Source organism: Cucurbita pepo, chromosome LG04 (genome assembly GCF_002806865.2).
Source record: "Cucurbita pepo subsp. pepo cultivar mu-cu-16 chromosome LG04, ASM280686v2, whole genome shotgun sequence".
Classification (NCBI taxonomy): domain Eukaryota; kingdom Viridiplantae; phylum Streptophyta; class Magnoliopsida; order Cucurbitales; family Cucurbitaceae; genus Cucurbita; species Cucurbita pepo.
In genome coordinates, this window is record NC_036641.1 from 7,507,318 (window position 1) to 7,530,608 (window position 23,291).

At 38.9% G+C, this 23,291-nt stretch overlaps 4 protein-coding genes and 1 long non-coding RNA gene across 10 annotated transcripts; 2 read left to right on the forward strand and 3 right to left on the reverse strand.

Moving 5' to 3' along the window:
• Positions 1-95: 95 nt before the first annotated feature.
• On the forward strand, positions 96-2,471 carry LOC111793178 (protein LIGHT-DEPENDENT SHORT HYPOCOTYLS 10-like). Its single transcript, XM_023674952.1, has 2 exons — positions 96-801; positions 2,136-2,471. The coding sequence occupies exon 1, from the start codon at positions 254-256 to the stop codon at positions 791-793; it is 540 nt and encodes a 179-aa protein (XP_023530720.1). The 5' UTR covers positions 96-253; the 3' UTR covers positions 794-801; positions 2,136-2,471.
• Positions 2,472-3,720: 1,249 nt separating this feature from the next.
• On the reverse strand, positions 3,721-10,070 carry LOC111793179 (trihelix transcription factor ASIL1-like). 6 transcript variants are annotated; one of them, XR_002814889.1, is made up of 4 exons: positions 9,041-10,070; positions 7,821-7,886; positions 6,467-6,706; positions 3,721-4,064 (listed from the first exon to the last, which is right to left on the reverse strand). XR_002814889.1 is itself a non-coding variant. In XM_023674953.1 (3 exons), exons 1-3 carry the CDS (start codon positions 9,843-9,845, stop codon positions 6,693-6,695), a joined length of 885 nt encoding a protein of 294 aa, XP_023530721.1. In that variant the 5' UTR covers positions 9,846-10,070; the 3' UTR covers positions 6,393-6,692. The 6 variants fall into 6 exon arrangements, 2 of the variants coding, with proteins under 2 accessions (XP_023530721.1, XP_023530722.1); XR_002814888.1 differs by lacking the exon at positions 3,721-4,064 and adding an exon at positions 6,055-6,320 and having other exon boundaries at positions 6,418-6,706; XR_002814890.1 differs by lacking the exon at positions 3,721-4,064 and adding an exon at positions 6,245-6,360.
• Positions 10,071-11,058: 988 nt separating this feature from the next.
• On the reverse strand, positions 11,059-15,035 carry LOC111793180. Its single transcript, XM_023674955.1, has 4 exons — positions 14,752-15,035; positions 12,412-13,342; positions 11,432-12,334; positions 11,059-11,356 (listed from the first exon to the last, which is right to left on the reverse strand). The coding sequence occupies exons 2-4, from the start codon at positions 13,330-13,332 to the stop codon at positions 11,327-11,329; spliced, it is 1,854 nt and encodes a 617-aa protein (XP_023530723.1). The 5' UTR covers positions 13,333-13,342; positions 14,752-15,035; the 3' UTR covers positions 11,059-11,326.
• Positions 15,036-16,478: 1,443 nt separating this feature from the next.
• Positions 16,479-17,086, forward strand: LOC111793183. Its single transcript, XR_002814892.1, has 2 exons — positions 16,479-16,565; positions 16,665-17,086. It is a non-coding gene; the product is annotated as an uncharacterized LOC111793183 (long non-coding RNA).
• A 2,472-nt stretch (positions 17,087-19,558) lies between these two features.
• On the reverse strand, positions 19,559-22,210 carry LOC111793182 (F-box/LRR-repeat MAX2 homolog A-like). The gene has a single exon (XM_023674956.1). The coding sequence runs from the start codon at positions 21,861-21,863 to the stop codon at positions 19,761-19,763; it is 2,103 nt and encodes a 700-aa protein (XP_023530724.1). The 5' UTR covers positions 21,864-22,210; the 3' UTR covers positions 19,559-19,760.
• Between the last annotated feature and the right edge of the window lie 1,081 nt (positions 22,211-23,291).

Here is a 23,291-nt window from a genome sequence, read left to right on the forward strand (position 1 = left end):
GAGAGAGAGAGAGAGAGAGAGAGAGAGAGAGAGAGAGAGAGAGAGAGAGAGAGAGAGACGAAGAAGGTGGCCCATAACATGTCTATTCTTCAATACCTCCATGATTTGATTTGCATCTTCTTCCACTCACTCCCACACTCTTCTCCCTATTGATTTCACCACCAAATTTCAATCCCCCCAACAAAATTTGCCTTATTTAGCAAAATAAACTTCATCTTTTCATCCATTTCACTTCATCATCCAACACCAAACCATGTCTTTCGAAGGAGGAACCAAAGATTTCTCTGAAGGATCTTCATCAACCTCTTCCCCTCAGCCTGGTGGATCAATCCCAAGCCGATACGAGTCCCAAAAACGACGAGATTGGAACACATTTTGCCAATACTTGAAGAATCAAAGGCCCCCAGTTCCTCTTTCCCATTGTAGTTGTAACCATGTTTTGGAGTTTTTAAGGTACCTCGATCAGTTTGGCAAGACAAAAGTTCATGTTCAAGGTTGCATGTTCTACGGCCAGCCCGAGCCACCTGCCCCTTGTACTTGCCCTTTAAGACAAGCTTGGGGCAGTTTGGATGCCCTTATTGGGCGCTTGAGAGCTGCTTATGAAGAAAGTGGTGGCTCCCCGGAGACCAACCCCTTTGCTAGCGGTGCAATTAGGGTTTATCTTAGGGATGTCAGAGAGTGTCAAGCTAAAGCTAGAGGAATTCCTTACAAGAAGAAGAAGAAGAAGACTACTACCACTAATCAATCCAAAGGAGCTGAAGATTCAACCTCTATGATGCACTTTGTCCCTTGATCATTATGGTAACTTATTTCCCCTTTTCATTTCTCGTTCAAATTAAAACGTCTAACGATTAGGGTTTCTGTATACCGTTTTAATCATCTGGGTTATGCTCGACTTACTTAACCGGATCTCCTTTTCCTTAGAATTGCTTCTGAAACAACTACGTGTTATAAACGATTCTCGTATGAATCAGGTCAAATATAGACAACTCTGTCACTTAGAGCTAAACTATTAGTGATAATTCTAGCATCAAAATGTTGACTATGAGTGATGTTTTTTCACAAAGGGTTGAAAGAACATGATTAAGGTAAATTTCATGTCTCATGACAAAGATTATGTCCCAAATTATAATGTGTTTTCATGTTTTATTTTCTTATAATAACTTATAATATAAAGTCATATGATCATATCAAAACCTCTATTTGCATTATACGAGACACCATGGTATTTATTACTTTAATTTCTTAATTAAAGACCCACTTATTGCTTTTTTATTGTTTTTAAAAAACCAATTTTATTTTTTTAATTTAAATTTTATTATATAGTTTTAGCTTCGTAGTATATCTAGATTTGCTTCTTGTCCAATATTAGATTTTGTGGGACACTGAGTTATATTCCATCATCCAAATTTTTGGACTTGAAAATCTTTTTATATTCCCTATTTTCCCTCTCTTTTTTCCCCCAAAACTTAGCTTAAATTAATTTTCTTCATATTTTATACAAATTCGTATAAAAAAATAACTAGGGTTTGCTCCTTGTCGTGAAAATGTTAGCTCTCGACGTTACGTGAAGGTAGAAGATCGAACACTAACCTTTGAGTGAAGATATTATGCCTTACCTAGTCGAGTGATACTCGAGCTGACTCGTGGATCTTACTAAAAAAACACTAGATTATTGTCGTGTCTCAAAATGTAGATGGTGGGTAGGCATATTTATTGCAAATGGGATTTAGCTACATGCATAACCCGAGATTTTAGCTTAAATAGTCAGCACCGTAAAAGTGTCTATAACTCGGTGATAATTAGCGTATACCCTTCAACCAAAAAGGCCGACATTTTTCATTTGCAAATAGAAGTACATAACCTATCTACTGTTGGACGATGAAAGTTCTACATCGGCTAAGAGAATGATCATGGGTTTATAATCCAGGAATACTCTCTTCATTGGTATGAGACGTTTTGGGGAAGCCCAAAGCAAAGCCGTGAGAGATTATACTCAAAGTGGACAAATATCATACCATTGTGGAGAGTCGTGTTCGTCTAACATCTACTACGAGAATTAGAACCTTTTTTTATCTCAAAGACAGAAGTACATGTTGATTACCACCACTGAATTATGCTCGGTATATTTGCAGGAACTAAACGACGACGGGACAAAAAGAAAAAAGTGAAGGGTTTGTTGTTGATTGAGAGAAGAAATGAATAAGTTACATGTTATTGTTCTTGTTGGGAGAAGTTATATATATATATATATATATATATATATATATATATATATATATATATTGTGAAGAGGATTGAATGTGTATCAAATTTCATTAAAGCCATTAGTACTTTATGATATCAGAGAGTTTTCATTTCCTTTTGCCTTTTGAATTTTCAGCTTTTAAAATTACCTTTGGTATCACAAAACTGATCTAAATGTACGTAATTTGCTGAGCTTTGTAATATGTGTGTTGTGCTGTGCTGCATCCCTCTTTTGTACTTGTTTTCATTTATCAATGTGCTCGCTTCTATGTGTTATGAGTATTTATTTAGGGTCGGAGAATTCGAACATCTGACTTCTTGATCGATCATATATGCTTAAATTATTGAGCGGTTGATAAATTTGCTGATTAAAGATATTACTTCGTAAATAGAGATTTAAATCGATCATCAAGTTGTGAGATTACACATTGGTTTGAGAGAAAAACAAAATATTCCTTATAATGATATGAACGAAATATTCCTTATAATGATATGAACGAAATATTCGTTATAATGATATGAAAGATTGTCCCTAGTACACGCGTTTTAAAACCTTAAAAGAAAGGGAAAAGCCTGAAGAGAACAATATTTGTTAACGTGGGCTTGAACCATTACTAATAATATTAGTAATAGTTCAAGTAGTGTGCCAACGAGGACGTTGGCCCACTAGGGAGTGGATTGTGAGATCCTATTGGTTAGAGAGGAGAACTATTTTTACAACCTTCATAAAAGCCGAAAGATAATAATATGTGCTAGCCATGGTTAGACAGTTAAGCAAGTTGACCATATATATATATATATATATATATATATATATTCGAATTGAAATTAATGTCATTAAATTCCAATCATGTCAAGGATACTCTTTCAATGGTCTAATCCATAAGATTAATTTTTAATGCTAATCCACTTAAGCTGGCCGTTTCCTAATTTAGATTACAAAACTTAATTAATTAATCAACCCAAAATTATAACAAATATGTTTCTAATTAAGCTTAATTAAAAAAAAAAAAAAGAATTAGGTGATAAAATAATTAAAGAGGAAAATGAGAGAGAAACAATGCTGCTGTCTCTTCTTCAATAAAGCTGTGTGGAAAAGAGAGAGTCCTACGCAAACCAACAAATTGGACTTATGAAGCCTATAAGCATTTTAGGCTTTTCTTTGAAAACGACTCCTAATTAATTATATTCGAACCCTACTATCGTTTATTCAATTTTCCAACTCGTTTTCAAAATATGCCTCTTCTGACTCGTTGAATTTAGAATTTAAATATTAAATACGAAAATCTGTAGGCCTCTTCTAATAATCGCTCGGTACATATTTGAAATGCTTTTGAATCTGTAACCTAGTTGGTCGAGACGTACAACTAGTAAAAAAGAGTCAATCCTAACCTGAAAAATGGTTAGATTCTGTATCTAATATACGAAAGACCAACTACCACACTAGAGTACGGGAGGAGTGAAACGCGTAGAGATCGAAAAGATACAACGACGGTGAAAGCACTTTACTAAACCGACACTGAAAGACAAAAGCTAGGAAAGCGAATATGATTAGATACCCCAATAGTCCTCGCCCTTAGATGCTGTGCATTTCAACCTGTGCAGTACGGTAGCTAACAAGTTAAGTAATTTCTCTCATACATCCAACCGAGCGAGACCAAACTGTAGTCTAATAACTTTTGGATGAGCCAAATATTTATTTTGCTTCAATTTTCTACTCTCTATTTCCTCTTTGTCTGTTGTTCTGCAAGCTCTGTATCCTTTGTCGACACCATTACCCATTACGGGAAAGTAAAAAGTAGTTTCCTTTGCCCACTCTGTAAATCAATCCAACAAACAGTTCAAAAGATTGTTCTACTTATTTCAGTTGTCATCAAATTCATCTTTAAAAATTATACATATTTTTTCAACTTTTTTTCTACAAAATAATTGACTATTTAGCTAAATTAGCTTCCAAAAATTAGTATGTTTTTATATTAAAAAAAAAAATAACAAAACAAAGAAACATAAAATACATAATAGTAGAAAAACCAGTGCTAAACAATTTAGTTCTTTTTTTCACCCAATACTCCTAAAAATTAGTTTCTATATATATTTATATATATTGTGAAGTCCAACATTGGTGGAGGAGGAGGAGAAGAAACCACAAACCACCATTTAGAATGGTGCGAAAACCTTCCCCTAGCAACGCGTTTTAAAGCCTTGAGGGGAAGCCCGAAAGGAAAAACCCGAAAAGGACAATATCTGCTAGCATTGGATCTGGGGCGTTACAAATGATATCAGAGCTAGACACTGGACGACGTGTCAGCCTTCTCGCTGTTCCCCAAAGGGAGGTAGATACGAGGCGGTGTGCCAGTAAGGACGCTAGGCCCCGAAGGGGAGTGGATTTGGAGGCGGTCCCAATTGATAGGAGAAAGGAAAGAGTGCCAACGAGGACGCTGGGCAAACCACCATTTATAAGGGTGTGGAAACCTTCTCCTAGCATACGCGTTTTAAAAAGCTTGCTGGGCAAACCACCATTTATAAGAGTGTGGAAACCTTCCCTTAACAGACGCGTTTTAAAGCCTTGAGGGAAAGTCCAAAAGGGATTTATAAGAGTGTGGAAACCTTTCCCTAGCAGACACGTTTTAAAGCTTGTTGGGCAAAACACCATTTACAAGGGTGTGGAAACCTTCCCCTAATAGACGCGTTTTAAACCCTTGAGTGAAAGTTCAAAAGAGAAAGCCCAAAGACGACAATATCTGACAGCAGTGGATCAATAAAAATAAAAATAAAAAAGTCATACCAGGGAAGGGTTGATGTATTATTTAATGGCAGGCTTTGTTTTTAAAGTGTAAAGTGGCGACTGGGGAACCTGGATGAAAGATTTCTGCCAATATTCCTAACAAAATATTCAACGGAACAATAATGGTTTCACTTTCGCATGCATGCACAGGTCAAAAGCAAGGCATAACACAAGCCACTTTCTCACGTGAGAATATTTCCTGAATTTACAAGAATACCCCTGCATTTGCACGTGTAACAGGAGGCTGTAATTCTTTTTCCTTCAGAAATAGAAGTTATAAAAAAAAAAAAAAAAAAAAAAAAATTGACTCACAAACAGGGTAATTAATTTATTGAAACTAGATATAGTATGGGCTATTTTAACAATGGTTTTAATTTTTGGCTGCTGTTGGAAATATACTTTTAATAGTTAGCATCTTATCCAATAATTATTGGAAATATGAAACTGACTTAAAAGCCAAAGTGAATTATTTTGCAAGGACTTCCTTGCAAAAGGAAAATATTCCAATTGTANCGAAAAGGACAATATCTGCTAGCATTGGATCTGGGGCGTTACAAATGATATCAGAGCTAGACACTGGACGACGTGTCAGCCTTCTCGCTGTTCCCCAAAGGGAGGTAGATACGAGGCGGTGTGCCAGTAAGGACGCTAGGCCCCGAAGGGGAGTGGATTTGGAGGCGGTCCCAATTGATAGGAGAAAGGAAAGAGTGCCAACGAGGACGCTGGGCAAACCACCATTTATAAGGGTGTGGAAACCTTCTCCTAGCATACGCGTTTTAAAAAGCTTGCTGGGCAAACCACCATTTATAAGAGTGTGGAAACCTTCCCTTAACAGACGCGTTTTAAAGCCTTGAGGGAAAGTCCAAAAGGGATTTATAAGAGTGTGGAAACCTTTCCCTAGCAGACACGTTTTAAAGCTTGTTGGGCAAAACACCATTTACAAGGGTGTGGAAACCTTCCCCTAATAGACGCGTTTTAAACCCTTGAGTGAAAGTTCAAAAGAGAAAGCCCAAAGACGACAATATCTGACAGCAGTGGATCAATAAAAATAAAAATAAAAAAGTCATACCAGGGAAGGGTTGATGTATTATTTAATGGCAGGCTTTGTTTTTAAAGTGTAAAGTGGCGACTGGGGAACCTGGATGAAAGATTTCTGCCAATATTCCTAACAAAATATTCAACGGAACAATAATGGTTTCACTTTCGCATGCATGCACAGGTCAAAAGCAAGGCATAACACAAGCCACTTTCTCACGTGAGAATATTTCCTGAATTTACAAGAATACCCCTGCATTTGCACGTGTAACAGGAGGCTGTAATTCTTTTTCCTTCAGAAATAGAAGTTATAAAAAAAAAAAAAAAAAAACAACTATAAATTTCATTACCTGATTCAGATGAACATAATAACAGGTGATTAGAGTGATTGTTACTCACACGTTAAGATGTTGGAAGCTTCACAAGAAATGCTGGTTAATCCAAACCTCAGCTCCACAAAATCCTTCGCCCAAAACAAGCTGAAAATCATGAGAGTTTGGAACCAGCATCAAGGGTGAGAGGATGTGTGCTTTTTTTTAGAAAAAAAGAGCTAAACCGCCATGTATGTACTACTTTTTCTCTCGTTCGGATAAAAGAAGTCTTTGCGTCTTTGCTACGTTGTCGACTACGAGTAACAATCTGTTAAAAATGAACGATGGACACAAAATTAGTTGACCCCTTTGTATGATAAAGTAAGTCGTGCAAGCAATAAATTTGAATTGTCACACCATGAACAATTTCCGTATGTATGCACCCTAAGGAGAAGCAATTAACTATAACAGCCCAAGCCCAAGCTCACCGCTAGCAGATATCGTCCTCTTTGAGCTTCCCCTCAAGGTTTTTAAAACACGTTTGATAGGGAGGGGTTTCCACACCCTTATAAAGGATGCTTTGTTCTCACCTCCGACGTTACATTAACTTTCTCACATGCCTTTTCACCAATAATATGCAAAAAGACAATGAAGTAAATAAATAAAATAAAACACGAGTATAATAAAAATGATCAGATTAAGAATTTTCTTCCCGGGAGAGATGCAATAGAATTAATCTTCTCCTAAAGTATTTCACATTTTTGCTTTTAACACATGCTACATGTTAATTTCAACTTAATCTCAAGGAAGAACCAGTTGTACATGACAAAAAAGTATATATATACATACATACATACATACATATATATATATATATATACCAATGCATCTGATATCAGACTGAATGAAAATTAAATCTATAAATTAGTACTAAAATGGTAATGGAAGATGAAGGGTTCACTTTCACTGACAGTGATTCGATGATTGGGGTTCATGGCTTGAAGTCCCCTTCAATGCATAAAAAGATCAGTATTTGATGATCTTGGTTCTTCCAATTCTATTAAGGGAGTTCAACTTTCAATGTCTCAGTAATCAAATCATATTGTCTTCAACAACTGATTCTCATGAACTAGCTCGTGTTTTACAATCAGATAAGATAGGTCACGAAGAAAATAAGTTTATAAATTTTCGAGGCTAATCCATATTTTAATGAGGATGCTTGCCTACACCTTATGGTTCCCCCAACCTAGTCAGCTACCCTTATGGAAAAGGAATCTTCGAAGCAAACATTCCATTGCTCTTCGTCCCATTTATTGAGATGTCGAATCGTAAATCAGTATAAGCAACGAGGAATTCGAAATTGATAAAAAAAAAAAATCATTGTGAGAATATTAATCTCGAGCAATTCTTGGCTCTCCTTTTTTCGGAAGAAGATAATGTACCTTCTTCAAAGTTTGTGGATGACCATGTCAAAGAAGATCTTCCAATGGAGTCCATCCTCTTGATTCCTAGAAAAAAAATCATCTCTTGTTGAGTTTAAGTTTAGTTGTTCTTTAAGAATTCCCTCCCCCCCTCTATGTAGCCATGGATTCCCAGCAGCTAAGTTCGCACGACAGCCAAACAGAACGGGAAATAATTGATTTCATGGATACCCCTTGTGATTACTAGAGCAAGGATTGGGATAGGAGAGGAAGTGGGTGCGTTCTAGACACGAAATTCATTTCAACGACTAGGTCATAAGAAGATAACGTGAAATAGATTGAACTGGTGCATGTAGGGAGTATCCCTGGGCTGTGGCATCACTCTCTTTAATCCTACTTCTATCCTTTAATTCCAGTTTCATCCTTATTCTAATCTCGAACATAAATCTTTATAGAAGCTTGAGACTCGAACCAAAGGGATATAACTGTAAAATTTAAGACAATTTAGGCTGTTCGAGATCCCACGTTGGTAGGAGAGGGGAACGAAGCATTCCTTGTAAGGATGTGGAAACCTCTCCCTAGTAAACGCATTTTAAAACCTTGAAGGGAAACCCAAAAGAAAAGCCCGAAAGAGGACAATATCTACTATCAGTGGGCTTGGGTGTTATTACAATGCCGCTCAAAAAGAACAAACACAACCTACACTCGTAAATTAAACAGCCAGTAATCCAAATTTACGAGCAAGTTATGTCAAATTTAGACATGATTTTTCTCCCAGTAACCTAAAACATATAAATCTTAATAGGATGCAGCTCGTCCCAATCTGTCTCCGATCGTAACTAAGATAGATCGATTAATCTCCAAGATAAAGCGGAAGTCATCTATCGAGGACAGGACTCGGCAGACGGAAGTCTAGGAGCTTGAATAGCTTACCGAATTAGCTCAGTTAGGCCTACTCTCTTGAATCATATATGTGAGGCAATTCTCTTAAAGATTTAGATCTAAACAACCATTGTTCTGCTAATGTGTGCTCTTCAAAGCCTAAGGAATAATCTAATCCACCAATTCTTGTTCTACAAGTAATGCGCCAGCAGAAATACGATCCTAATATGCATCAATTTCTAATGTAAAGCGATCCAGCAAACAAAGAGGATAATCAAACCTGAAGTTCCCTCAATACAGCAAGTAAAGCACGAAGAGATGCAGAAAGTGATCAATGGAGTTAGAAGCTAAGGACTCACCAGCTCCTGAATCTCGCCTGGAGCACTTGATTTTTTGCATCTGAAGGTGCATCTCCATGAGTAGTTGCATTCTCTGATACTCCAAATCCTTCACGAACTGCATCCGCTGCATCTCCAATTCTACCATGTGTCTCTGTTTTGCTACCTCCACTCTCTCAAATATATCGGCAATCGTCCCTATTGCGTCAGCCAGTTTCCGGTACCCTACGTCTCGGTCCTTGAACCTCGGACTCGAGAAATGATTCTCGGAATACATACCGTCTTTTCCTTCATCGTGTTTCGAGTTTAAATCCTGGCTAAGGTGCGAATTGCAGAAACTCCCGTAGACGTGACTCAAACGACGTTTCTTAGTCCCGGATCGAGGACCAACCGGAATTTTCGGGAACAGCGACAACCCTGGAGTCGTGGCTGTCAAGGCTTTACAGTAAGAAACGGCGGCCGGCGTCGAAGACTTATGGCTGTTGCCGCCTATAAGACTGTCGAGACAAGAGAAGAACGGCCAAGCGCTGACGTACGTTCCACCGGATTCTTGAATTCTCGCCTTCTCGATCTTGTACTTCCTCTTAAGCGTATCGATACGGTTTTTACACTGAATAGCCGTACGAATTGACTTCCTCTCATGATTATGACAGGAGTTGACAGCGTCGGCGACCTCTTGCCAGTGTTTATACCTAAGGCTGCCGCGGTTCAAGTCGAGATGACGTTCGCCCCAGGCATAGACGAGAGTGGAAGTATCGTCCAAAGTCCAACAGTCTTCGCGAACTGGAAACGTGGAAGCCGACGGCGACGGCTGCGACAGAGCCATTGGGAGTGAGGTTGAGTCCAGAGGCAGCGAGTCCGTCGGAAGGAGATGGAAGCGGTTCAGAAATGGGGGTGTTGCCGTTGCCGTTGCCGTTGCAGGCTTTGGATGCGGAAACGAAGGCAGTGCAATGGGGAGAAAGGAAAGCGGTGAGGAGTGAGTGGAATGGAAAGCGGACGTGTCCAAGCAATTCCGGAACTAAGCGGCATTTGGATCCATTGCCGCGATCTTCCGCGTACTTCGTTTGGTTTTTGGGCCTTGTGCGCGCTACGGTGAATATTTGAATTCTATCAAAATTTATTTGTATTTTTTATTTAATCGATATTCTCAAAAGTATTATTTAATATTTAGTTATATATGGTTATAGTCGATTTTGTGATTTACAAAATTAATAAATAATTTTATTAAATTTTTATTATTAAAAATTAATTTATTACCTATTTTAAAGTATTCGGATTATCTTCAATAGGGACTAAAATGTTCCTAAAATGTTATAAATTTACCCGTTTTGGGATTGAATCGTTAAAAACTAGAGTTTATGGACTAAATTGTAACTTTCACAAATGGTCGGGGGCTGTAGAAAGAAAATTGCGGTACAATTGCTCAGGTAGTAGTTTTAGTTAATAACGACTTTCTCGTTTGTGGTATGTTTTAGCTCCTCAAACACGTAACATTCCACTTTCTACTTATATGCAACGGAAACAAATCAATAAAAATACATTACATTGAAAAACCAATTGATATGTCACGTTTGTTGGATGATGAAAGTCTCACGTCAGCTAATTTAGGGAATGATCATGGATTTATAATCAAATAATACTTTTTACATTGGTACGAAACTTTCTGCTGCTTGTGCTCAAAATAGACAATATCATACATTGTGGAGAGTCGTGTTCATCTGACATGGTATTAGAGCCATGCCCTAAAACTTAGTCATGCCAATAGATTGGTAAATCCTCAAATGTTGAACAAAGGATTCCAAAAGAAAAGGAGTCGAGCTTCCTCTAAGGCATAGTAAAAAATGATTAAGACTCCAAAAGAAAAAGAAGTCTAGCCTCAATTAAAGAGAGACGTACTTTGTTCGAGAAGGGGAGGTGTTAGATTCATTTATGAGTCAGCAGCCAACTATGGCTTTAAATGAATGATTATGGAGAAACAAGGTTCTTTGAGACAGCATCACATGAACAGTAATAACAAGCGGGTCCACAGATAATAGTTCTTCATAAATCAATTCGTACTATACTTCCCTTATTCTCCATGTAAATTATGGATCATCATTGTTTCTTTACAGTAATGAGTAACATTTACAGCATGCAAGACAACAAAACAACTTAACCCAACAGTGAAAATGCCCATTTTTACTGTTATTTTTTTACACTGATCTCAAGCATGAAGATAAAAAAGAACATTGAAATCCACCAAACCCAGTGAAAAGTAAAAGCATACTCACAGCCAAGTGAAATTTGGAAAGGAATTCTTCCATTGTTCTAAACTTCAGGTATAGATGATAGCAGTTCCTGATGCAAAGAAAATTGTGAGCATTATAATTTACAACATGTTTAAAGCATCATTAGGCAGTGTTGCACCATTACCTTTGAGAACTGCAGATGCAGACGGTTGGAATCGGAGCTTTTAACGGTAGACTCCTCGATGGGATCGGGAGATACGGTTGTCGAAACGGGGTTTAGACGCATTGCAAGAGAAGATTGCAAAAACGAAGCGTTTTTCGAAGTTGGCAAAGTACGTTTTAGCCAAGAGTCTGATGGAGATTTTGGTGGAGGTGGAGCGAAAGACAACCGTGATTGTGAGTAACCGCCATGAGAATCATGTCGATTTTTCGAATCCTTCTTTCCATTAGTAGCATCTTCTGAAGTTCTCAAATCAGGGGAGTCCCGAGCAGGGCCATCGAAACTTTCATGAATGTCGGTCCCTATAAGCTTTTTGCTATCGAACTCGTGCTTGTTGCCATGTTCTCGACTATTGGAATCACTTTGTTTACTGGGTTTGAAGGGATATTGGTTGTCCAGATCAAACTTCTTGTTGTTAGCCAATTCTGAGCTTGTAAGCTTTGCACTTGTCCCTTTCATGTCCAAAGAATTTGAACTTGAATCTGGAGATTTCATCTTATGTACAGAGTCTATGTAGAGAGTTTTCTCGACTGGACTAGACGAACCCGATTCGTCGCTCAGTAATGCTTGGAAGCTGTTTAGGCTTCTTCTGTGTGGTTCGTCATATCCATCCGTCACAGAATTGATAGCTTTTTCAGTGAAACCACGAGGACTTACATTTGTATGAACAGCTGGGGACGGTTCATCTGCGTAGTTGGATTCGCCCTCGCCCTCGCCCTCGCCCTCGCCCTGCAAATGACTGTATAAAGAAAATATCTTCCCCTCCTGCATATTACTTTTGCTGGATTTTTCTTCTGGCTGCAGCCGAGTTCGAGTTATTCCTTGACCACGACTCGATCGTTTCTCATTTACAGCATCCTTGGAACTCTGGATTTCAAATAATACAGATTCAACAGTTTTAACTTTGACATGGTCACAAGGCAAATAAGAGAAGAAGATGATACCTTGATTGAGCTATTACGAATTCTACGAACCGAAGTGGCTTGCATTCTCATTCCCGGTACTGGATTCAAAGGGAAGAACGAGCCCTTTAAGCAAAACCGAGGAAGAAAACCACATCCCCGAGCGGAAGTATATCCCGACTCGTCATAATCATCATCTTCATCTTCACTTTCTTCCATGAATATTTCTTTGACATGTTTTGTCTGCACGTGCACATTCGGCCTACTCTGCCTATTCCCATTCGTTATCGTCTTTATTTCACTTGACTGCTTGATGGGAACGGTTAGTTTTCTGTTGGTATGTGGAAGTGCTTCTGATGCCATTGCCTTTGCTGCAGGCAGAAATCGATCCATCATGAAATTCCGAGCATGTGGATCCATGGAGGAGGCTGCTGGAGGTTGAATTTCTGAACCATCCAATCCACTTACTCCGCTAAAACTACAATTCAAGAAGAAGGATTCCGATCGATAAAATCGATCATTTGCATCCCTGTAAACCTCCTCGCCGTCGTCGTCGTCATCGTTTCTTGACTTACAACTGGCCATCCCTTCAACTGTTTCTCTGTCATTTTTATCTAATGAATCATCTATAGGAGTAGGAACTTCTTGGTTTACTTTACGGGTTCTTCCGGGTGGGAGTTTCGGAACAAGCGGAGGCCGTTTCGAACTCTGAGTTGTTGTAGTGCCTTCATCCTTGGGTTTACCTGGAGTTTGCTCCCACACAAAAGGAACAGTTCCAGGGTTCCTCACTGGACCAGATTTCAATTCTGATTTATATAAAGGAAGAGGAGGAATTTTGGGTTCAGGTCTGGTTTTTTCATGAGTTTCTGGTGATGTTCCTGTAGATGTAAAACGCCTCACAGAAAGAAGAGGTTGATCAAAATCCAGTTGTTTCTCTTCCATCAAGTTCCTCAATGAAACCATGTGGTAGTTCCTGGGCAAGACCTCGATTATATTAAAACACTACACAGAGTAACAAAGCTCGGTTGGTGCTAACGAAACAACCTCAGCTAAGATCTGTAACGACCCAAGTCAACCGCTAGCAGATATTGTCCTCTTTAAGCTTCTCTTCCGGATTTCCTCTCAAGGTTTTTAAAACGCGTATGCTAGGGAGTGGTTTCCACACCCTTGTAAAGAATGTTCCGTTCCCCTTTCCAACTGATATGAGATCTCACAATCCACCCCCTTGGGTGGGGAACCAACGTCTTCGCTGACACACTATTCGATGTCTGGCTTTGATACCATTTGTAATGGCTCAAAGAAGACAGTTCCCCTTTCCTACCGATATGAGATCTCACCATTCACCCCTTGGGTTGGGGCCCAATATCCTCACCAACACACCGCCCGGTGTTTGGCTCTGATACCATTAGCAACGGTCCAAAGAGGACAATATCTACTAGTGGTGGACTTTGGCTGTTACAAGATCAAAGTTGTTAAAATGCGTCTGTTAGAGAGTGATTTCCACAACCTTATAAGGAATGCTCCGTTCCCCTCTCCAATCGATATGGGATCTCACAATCCACCCTCTTGCGTGGGGGCCCAGCGTCCTCGCTGACACACCGCCCGGTGTCTAGCTCTAATTCCATTTTTAACAGCCCAAATCCACCACTAGCAGATATTGTCTCTTTTGGCCCGTTACGTATCGTCGTCAGTCTTACGGTTGTAAAACGCATTTGTTAGGGAGAGGTTTCCACAGTCTTATAAGGAATGCTCTGTTCCCCTCTCCAATCGATATGGGATTTCACAATCCACCCCTTGTCCTCGTTGGCACACCCCCCAGCCTTATAAGCATATATTGTCCTCACTGGCACACCACCCGGTGTCTGACTTTGATACCATTAGTAACGGTCCAAAGAGGATAATATCCGCAAGCAATGGACTTGGACGGTTACAAAATCTTTATTTGATCTACTGACTAATACATGACAAGAAATTAAGATTTTGCTTAAGCTCAATAATCAAAGGAAAACAAATAGAAACAGAGGTTTTGGGGGATTCTAAAAGAAATTTAACAGGAAATTTGGAGTTCGCATGATGCAATTTCCATCACTAATTCAAAGCCCACAAGAAATCCACTTCGAATGAACTTGGAACTCACAGAATCATTTCATCAAACAACTTATATTCATTCTCAACGCATCCTTCAATCAGCCCTCACAATAACTTAACGATCAAAACAACACTCATCCAGAATACGAGATTTCGAAGCAATAATCATATAAACAACTTGAATTAGCTAATTCGTCCAGATTGCAGAAAGAACAGTAACATCAAACATCAAACAAAAAACTCAGATAAACAATTTGATTTTAAGAAGCTATGCAGTAGCAAAAACAAACTAACCGCAATCACAGATGAAGGTAGAGAAGCCTTTTTTATGTTCGCACCGACTCAAAAACGAGTTCGATCTACTGCTTGCAGACAGCGAGCAAATACAAGCTGTATTTGCAAAAGAAACGAAGCGACAGAGAGAGAGAGAGAACTTTTATCCAAGAATCTGTTCCCAACCATGCATGAAAAAATTTAAAAATGAAAGAGAAAATAATAAAGAGAAAGGGACAGATAGAGAGAGAGAGAGGGTGAATTAGTGCGTGGGTCAGTGTGGAACTTGCAGGGGACGGCCATGGCAGAGGTTGAGTTTACCTGTATTTAATGGAAGACGACAAATTGTTCGTAAAGATGAATATATAGGTTACTCCTTTTTAAATAAAATTTAATTATCGTGGGTTCGATTCGAAATTAAATATGATTGGGATGAATATCAGATTTTATTATATAATTAATTGGAATTTAAATGGTATTTTCGTTTTAAAATGCTTGCATTTTAACTTTTTATGTCAGGTCGGATAAAAATATTATTGAAATTATCAAAACATAAATATTTAATAGAGAAAAAAATGAAATTCCATCTTATAAATTTTGGGTAGATTACAATTTAGAGTTATTGTATTTCATTAATATATTTTAAAACTTTTTATTTGGTAAATTACACCGATTAGAATACCTTTAATAGTTTCATTTTGAGCTCTACAAAGGGCATGTATGTTGTATTTGTAAATAGACTTGGAAAATGTTGTACGTGTGAGTAGACTTGGAAAATAGAGTAAAAGAAGTATTTGTGCTCTTTTTTAGCCAATGACTAAGTTTATTTGCAATTATACCTAGTTTAGATTGCATGTAGAATCATCCAAAGCTCGAGATAATCAATTTGCTCGTGGAGTGATCTGAATCTCAATCGAGTGTTTCACTTTGAGATATTTGATCAACAATAATCATTCAAGCTAGACATGATCGATCTTGCTTGTAGAGTAATTCGAATCTCAAACAATGTTCTTGGATTGAGATATTCGATAAACGAGTAATCTGAATCTTACTTCCTTGTAGTGATTCCCACGTATCACTTTGTTGTTGTTGTTTTTTTTTTCATAAAATAATTATATTCATTTTAATTAATTTCTAAATTTTTATATTTTTAAAATTAATTGAGGTTTCAAATATAATTTTGAATATTTATGAGTTAAATTAATATAAAAGAAATATTCATCAACTCGTAGAGTTGTCTAAAAAATATATTTGAAATTTCAATAGTTAATGGTGTAACCCACTCTTCCATGTCATACTTGCACAATGCACACACTCGACTATTTGCCTGCAAAATCTATCTAGTCTGACACGTCATGCTCGATCATTCTGTTAATAGGGGAGCTTTTCCTTCACAATCACTAATATGTTTCTTCGTGTTTTAATTTTGTTTTTCTGAGGTTAAAAATAAGAATTAAATTATATAAAATACGGAGTTTTATTTTAATTTCTTTAAACTTTCAAAAACTTAAGAAATGCTGACGTTTTGGATAAAAAAACGTTCCCCAATTGCTATTTTGTTGGTACAATTCCACATTAATTTGGTAGTAAGATGAAGAACTAGAAGAAATATTTTTCAATAAAAGTACTTTAAAATATTTTTATTTTTATTTTTATTTTTATTTTTTTGTCCAAAACGATATTTTTTTAATGTTTTTTTAGCAGAAAAAAAAGTGCGGAGGAAAAAAGAAAAAGAGAAAAAGAAAAAGCGCGAAGCCAAAAAAATGAAAAACGATTTTAGTTCAGCGCGGGGGAAGTTATCGCACCCAAATGGGCTACTGTTCGTCCTCTTGGAGGTGTGGCATTCCGCGCAGAACTGCAATCTCTGTCTCTCTGCGAGTAAAACGCATTTGCCGTAGGCGTCGATCAGCTAATTCGTCATCGTTAAATTGCAGGAAGCCCGAGCGATGAGAGCGACGATCGAGGATGCGGATGCGCGAGGTTTAATGCTTATTCAATCCACTATTTGCCGTGAGGAGAGGATTCCGGTTCAGAAGAATTGAACCATTGATGCCTGGTTGACGGTGAATGGCGGCAAACTTCGGAATCGGCACTTCACAGAAATTTATGGAGGTATGAGTTTGAAATTTGTTACTTCGAAGAGTCAAATAGTCTTGTTTAATATTGTTTAGCGTTTGAGAATTGAAGGCGATGCCAGTTAGCCAGATGGGAAATTGAGAGGTTTGAACTAAATGTTATGAGATTGAAATTTATTGATGTTCATATTTTTTGTTTGAACATTGGCGGCTGTAGCTGTTTCTTACTGCGTCATTACCCTTGAAATCCAATAGGGGAGGAATAATCGGTCCATTATACTCATACTCTCCCTGGACCAAGAAATCTGTGGTTAGTTAAAGTTTTGTCTAAATGAAGCTTATGTCACTAACCATTTGAAATTATCTATATGCTTGGAGCTCTGATCTTTTATTGGTTGTTCTTGTCATGGGATTATATTCTTGAACTTCCCCACTTAAACAACTTGAGATCCTAGGTCGGAGATTGGTTGGAGAGGGGAATGAGACATTTCATGTAAGGATGTAAAAACTTCTCTCTAGCAGACGCGTTTTAAAACTGTGAGACTGATGACGATACGAAACGGGCCAAAACGGACAATATCTGCTAGGGGTAGGTTTAGGTTATTACAAATGGTATCAGAGTCAAACACCAAACGGTGTGCCAACGAGGACGCTGGCCCCCAAGAGGGTGGACTGTGAGATCCCACATCGGTTGGAGAGGGGAATGACACAATCCTTATAAGGATGTGGAAATCTCTCCTTAACAGACACGTTTTAAAAATGTAAGCCTGACGGTGATACATAACTGGCTAAAACGGACAATATCTCCTAGCTGTGGGTTTGAGCTGTTCAAATGGTATCAGAGTTAGACATTGAACGGTGTGTCAGCAAGGTTGCTGGCTCCCAAGGGAGTGGATTGTAAGATCTCATATTAGTTGGAGAGTGGAACGAAGCATTCTTTATAAGAATGTGGAAATCTCTCATTAACAAACGCGTTTTAAAACCGTAAGGCTGACGGCAATACATAATGGGCCAAAGCAGACAATGTTTGTAAGCAGTGGGCTTGGGTTGTTACAAATGATATCAGAGTCAGACACCGAGCGATGTGCTAGCGAAAACATTGGGCCCCTAAGGGGTGGATTGTGAGATCCTACCTCGGTTGGAGACGGGAAAAAAACTTTCTTTATAAGCATGTAAAAATCTCTCCCTAAAGACGCATTTTAAAATCATTAGGCTGACAACTATACGTAACAAACCAAAGTAGACACTATTTACTTTGCTAGCCGTAGGTTTGAGTTGTTACAATAACCCTCGATTACTTTAAAGGTGAGATCCGATTTCTCTCAATCAACGGGAGAAGTCTGTACTGTCATTCGTTTGAGATAGTCAAAACCTTTATGAATAAATGTGTACTCTGTTTACCTTGAACTACAACTTGGAACAAGTTCTTCCTTGGGGAATGTCTCGTGAGTTTCGCGATACTCATCTGTTTAGAGGTATGTCATCTGTCTAGAAACTCTGGACGTTTTTCATTCACTTTTCCAATCCGTGTACTTTTCTGATTTGGTGCTTCATGTGTGCTGTTTCTTGTTTTATTCAATATATTTCATGTCGAGGTGTTCGATTAATGGTTATCGTGCAAATTCTAAATGATGTACTTAACAAGAAACTTAGTTCTTAGATCTTACGTCGGCATGGGAGAGGGGAACAAAACATTCTTTGTAAAGGTGTGGAAACTTCTCTCTAACATACACATTTTAAAATTATGGCTGACGGCGATGTGTAACGGGCCAAAACGGACAATATTTGCTAGCAGTGCACTTGGGCTGTTACAAATGGTATAAGAACTAGACATCGTGCAATATGCCAACGAGGACACTGGGTCCTAAAGGGGGTGAATTGTGAGATCTTACATTAGTTGGAGAGGGGAACAAAGTATTTGTTATAAGAGTGAAAATTTCTCCCTAGTAGACACGTTTTAAAACCGTGAGGCTGACAACATACATAACAGACCAAAGTAAACAATATATGCTAATAGTGGGTTTGAGCTGTTACAGAAAGAGTGTTGGAGTGATGGAGAGTCATCCGTACGAATTCGTTCGAACTCCCAAAGGGATTAAATCAGTATCTGGGGATATTCAAGTGGCTACAAAGATAGTAAGTTTGCATTTGAATGGTCATCCAATGATCCTAGTTCTCTGTCAAGGCAAATTAGTCTGTTGATAACAAAGGATTCTAGGTTGACTCAACCTTAGAGGTGGTCAGGCTCATACAATGAAACCATGATTAATGTTGCCATATGGGACATGAAATCTTCCGTTACTCTTTAGAACTGGTTGTGTGATTAGATAATCTCATTTTTTTTTCGGAGGTTCTGTCAGAGGCTTATAGATTAAATTAGTTAAGTTCATGAGATTGTCGCAACAATTCGTTTCTTAGTTTCTTAGTCTTAAATCTATCGTATCTTTATCTAGTGGTATAGAGTTAAAAGTCTACATCATCTGGATAATCAATTCGGTTATTGTGGTCGGACTCTATTATAGATTTTTGACCACATTCTCTATAGAGTCCTCTTATTTCTTCCTTCTCCGAGCTCAGGTAATGAAAGAAAATATTGAGAATAAAGTATCAGCAACAACAAGTTTGTATTACGGGACAGTTCATGATGTTCATATCGATCTATTATATGCTTCTGGGTAGACCTCATACTAGCTCTGTTGTATTTTTGGAACCATCACAAAAAAACTTTTTGATTACGAATTTACTACCAGAAAGACTAAAGAGTTCGTTATTCCTGGAACATCTGCACTAGAACGAAGTTTAATGGGTTCCTCAAATGACAGAGAGTGATAAATCTCAAGTGAAAATGATACACAGCTAATCTCAAAGTAAGCAGTGATGTATCTTGATTCCTAGAACAAGGACTAACCATACAATTGCTTTCTAACTAGAACAAGCACTGGCCACGTGCTGATGTCAATCAGGGATTAGGCGGCTGTTAAGTGCAGCTTCAAAGCGACTGCAAGACCCAGCTCTCATCTCTGTACTCATATCATTCTCCGGTGCTGGGTAGTAATCCAACCTTAGTTGGACATCTCGTAGATACGGAATATTAAGCAGAAAATTCATGAAGTGTTCATAAGCTGTTCCGTGTATAAATAGCTTCCTCAGAGTGAGGCACTCTGCTAATAGCCCTGCAGCTGGATGAGATAGGCTCCTCTGGTTGAAACTCCTGTCCTGTGGTGGCCAATAATCAAGCTCTGTAAGTCCTAGGCTACCTATACCATTTAGAAAGAACCTCTCCCACAAGGTGAGATCCATCTGGCCTGATGGGCAGGTTAGCGCATAGCCTATTGTGTCACTACAATCCAACTTCATCTTCGTTAGCTGAGGGTATTGTCCAAGGATGTTTAACCCAAATGTATCCATTGGTTTGTGCCGTCCCCGACAGTCCCCTTCCACTTTGATCTGAATCTCTTGCAGAACTGGGCAGTCATCTAAACCAGCTGACTGCAATGGACTCAGGAAATCACCCACTCCAATCCATAGAGACAGATACTCCAAACGATCCCATCTCTTCCATAATTCACTACCATTGCTCTCCATGGAGAAGGAACAATCAGGGTCAATGGAGTGCTTGGATCTCTTCCTCTTCCTTGAATATCCGCCATTGTTTTCCCCCTCAAAGAGACTATCAGTGGAACAACTGGTAAGTTCATCAACTTCGACGAGGTTGAAGTTCCCAAGTTCACAATCTTCTCCAGAGCCTTCCCATACACAATCGACATGAACACGACGAATCCGATCTTGAATTGGCTCTAGAGCTCGCAAAGAAGCTATGGTATGAAGATTATCACAGCATGAAATTTTGACGTCCACGAGAGTTCTCTTGAGCAAACTCACCATTGTCCTCAAACCCTTCATTGTAATTTTCTTACATCCCTCCACTTCGAACTTGGATAACCTCACACATCCCCTACCAATTTCTATCAAACCCATATCAGTTAAATCCGCACAATTCTTGATCGACAGCGATTCAAGCCCTTGACAAAGTGCAATCCCATCGAGCCGTGAACCCACCGCCATGCAGATTCCATGAAACTGCCCAAGCTTAAGACTCCTCAATTTCCGGCATCTAGTGTTCAGAACCTCTAGTGCCGGTCCGCTATCCCGGACATTCTTAGCAACATCCAGAAGCAAGTCTTCTAGCAATGGCAACCCGGAGAATAGCTCAATTAGAGCAGCTGTGCTAATTCTAGCGTCTTCTGGCGTGAAACCATCGGCGGAGGGGTCTCCTCGGACACTCGCCATTGTCGAAGTATCCGCAAGGTGAAGAAGGCTAAGTCTTGGACAATTAGTAGCTATAGCGGACAGAGGTTCATCTCCTACAAACCCAAAATACCTGGGATCAAACGTGCACGCCATGAGAAGCTGGCTGAGGTTGGGGCAAGCCTCGGTAATGGTTAGTATATCCGTCGATTTGAAACCATCAGTGCACGACGTTGTCATCAAATTTAGCTTCGAAATTGATTTAGCTGTCAGGGGATTGGCTAGAAGAACCGGCGGAATGTCCTCAATCCAGTAGTAGAATTCCGATAAATCCAGTGTGGATAGAGATCGACAATGTTCGAAAATAGGGGCAAGGTCCTCCCCAGGGGCGGATTGCGGCCGTTGATGCCACCGAACCAGCTTAACGTGGCGCAATCCTGGCCATTGACGAGCGAGAATCTGAAGGGTAGTTGAGGATCGCACATAGACGGTGAGAGACGTGACTAATGGAAAGAGGCCGCGAAGGCGGTGAGCGAGAAGATGGGGATCAGGCAACGAGCAGAGGAACACGTGTCCCCACGGCGAGACAAGCGAGAGGTCCAGGTGGGTTACAGATCTGAAGCACGTCGGGATCCCGTAGAGGTCTTGAGCGTTCCCCCTCAGTGAGAGAGAAAAGCGCGTGGCCCTCTCCAAAGACAAGAATTTCCGGCATACAAGAGACAGCGAGTTCCTCGTCCGGGTGTCGGAGACCATCGCCAGTATGTTCGACAGGAGAACGTCCGGCAAGTCATTTATCGAAGTTCCGACCATTTCAGCCGACGGCGTTTCCCGGTCGTGTGCTCGTTTATCAAAGCATCCCTCTTTGATTGCTTGACTTTCTTCTTTCCTGGCGATTTTCCGCGCCTTCTCCTCCTTTTCTTTTCTCAGCTTCGTTTGGGAGGGAGAGATACAGTTGTCGAAACCGGTGGATTTGTCTTGCAAGGGAGAGCCACGTGAATACGATGTATCTGGATCAGGGAGTGGCTCTTCACGATCTTCCCTGGCGCGTGAGTTAACTAAGGAGGGTAAATTCGTCCAATTGGACCATTTTTATCTTGTGTGACTCCCCCTGTATCCGGATATGGATGAGACCTCCCTGTCACCAACTCTCCCGAATCTGACCTTCAAGCTTTGCAAGGAGATAATTGTTTAAAATTTTATTTTATTTGATTTTATTTTGAAAAATTCATTTCTTCTTTATTCAATTCACATCTTCTTACAAGGATTCTCGATATATAGGAATCACGACTCGTATGATATTGTCTACTTTGAACATAAGCTCTCGTGACTTTGCTTTGGGCTTTTCCAAAATGCCTCGTATCATTGGAGATTTATTTTTTTAGTTATAAACCTATAATCATTGTCTAAATTAGTCAATTTAGGACTCCCTCCCAGCAATTTTCAACTTCTTACAAACCCATAATCATTCTCTAAATTAGTTAATGAGGGACTCCCTCCCTTAGGAAGGTAAAGAAACTTTTGGATATGGTCTTAACGCACCACACTCTCAAGAATGCGAAAGCACTACCGTAGAAAAACCTTATTATGACTTTTTTTTTGGAATATGTGAAAATAAAGAAATTAGAGAATATTTGTAGAAAAGACAGACTTATACGATACTTTTTGACAATTTTGTTTATCAAGCTGTGTAAACTCTTGGTTTTCGTTTCCCTTGTGATGGACCAAGTAGAGGAGGTACATGTCAAGTATCCGCTTGGGATTATGTCTTCTTAGGACTATTTTGGATCTCTCGTATTTTTTTTTTTTTTTTTTTTTTTNCATTCAAATTCAAATGGTCTCTTATAAATTAAAAAAAAAAATCTCATTTTAATGATGAAATTGGAATTAAATAGTTAGATTGTCTTGAAGAGTAATCTGTTAGACTTGAAAGCAGATCTTTTTTTTAGTCCATTTTGAATTATGCCTGCTGCCGTCAACTCCCTATCAACTGTAACTTAAATTCCACCACTCACAGTCAGGATCGCCTGTTTTTGTTAGTGGCTAAACATATATACCTTTTGTGGAAAAAGTCATTCATTCTTTGGAGAAAAACGTTACTTGAAAACCTTTTGTATTGCACTTTCAATTTCTCATTTATTGAATCCTACAGTTACTTCCAATTACTACTTTTGAATTTCATACCTTTTTTCTATTCCTTTTTACTGCTTGATTACATTTGGGGCTCATTTGCAGAATTAT

What these genes read in the sequence shown, in the direction of transcription:
- LOC111793182 (XM_023674956.1), bottom strand. Translation starts at nt 21,863, where the DNA reads ATGGTCGGAACTTCGATAAATGACTTGCCGGACGTTCTCCTGTCGAAC.
- LOC111793179 (XM_023674953.1), bottom strand. Translation starts at nt 9,845, where the DNA reads ATGGCTCTGTCGCAGCCGTCGCCGTCGGCTTCCACGTTTCCAGTTCGC. An exon ending in CAGGCGAGATTCAGGAGCTG is followed by an intron (nt 7,887 to 9,040) that starts GTGAGTCCTTAG and finishes TTTTTTTTCTAG; the next exon opens with GAATCAAGAGGATGGACTCC.
- LOC111793178 (XM_023674952.1), top strand. Translation starts at nt 254, where the DNA reads ATGTCTTTCGAAGGAGGAACCAAAGATTTCTCTGAAGGATCTTCATCA.
- LOC111793180 (XM_023674955.1), bottom strand. Translation starts at nt 13,332, where the DNA reads ATGGTTTCATTGAGGAACTTGATGGAAGAGAAACAACTGGATTTTGAT. An exon ending in TTCGTAATAGCTCAATCAAG is followed by an intron (nt 12,335 to 12,411) that starts GTATCATCTTCT and finishes TTTGAAATCCAG; the next exon opens with AGTTCCAAGGATGCTGTAAA. An exon ending in TGCATCTGCAGTTCTCAAAG is followed by an intron (nt 11,357 to 11,431) that starts GTAATGGTGCAA and finishes TCTTTGCATCAG; the next exon opens with GAACTGCTATCATCTATACC.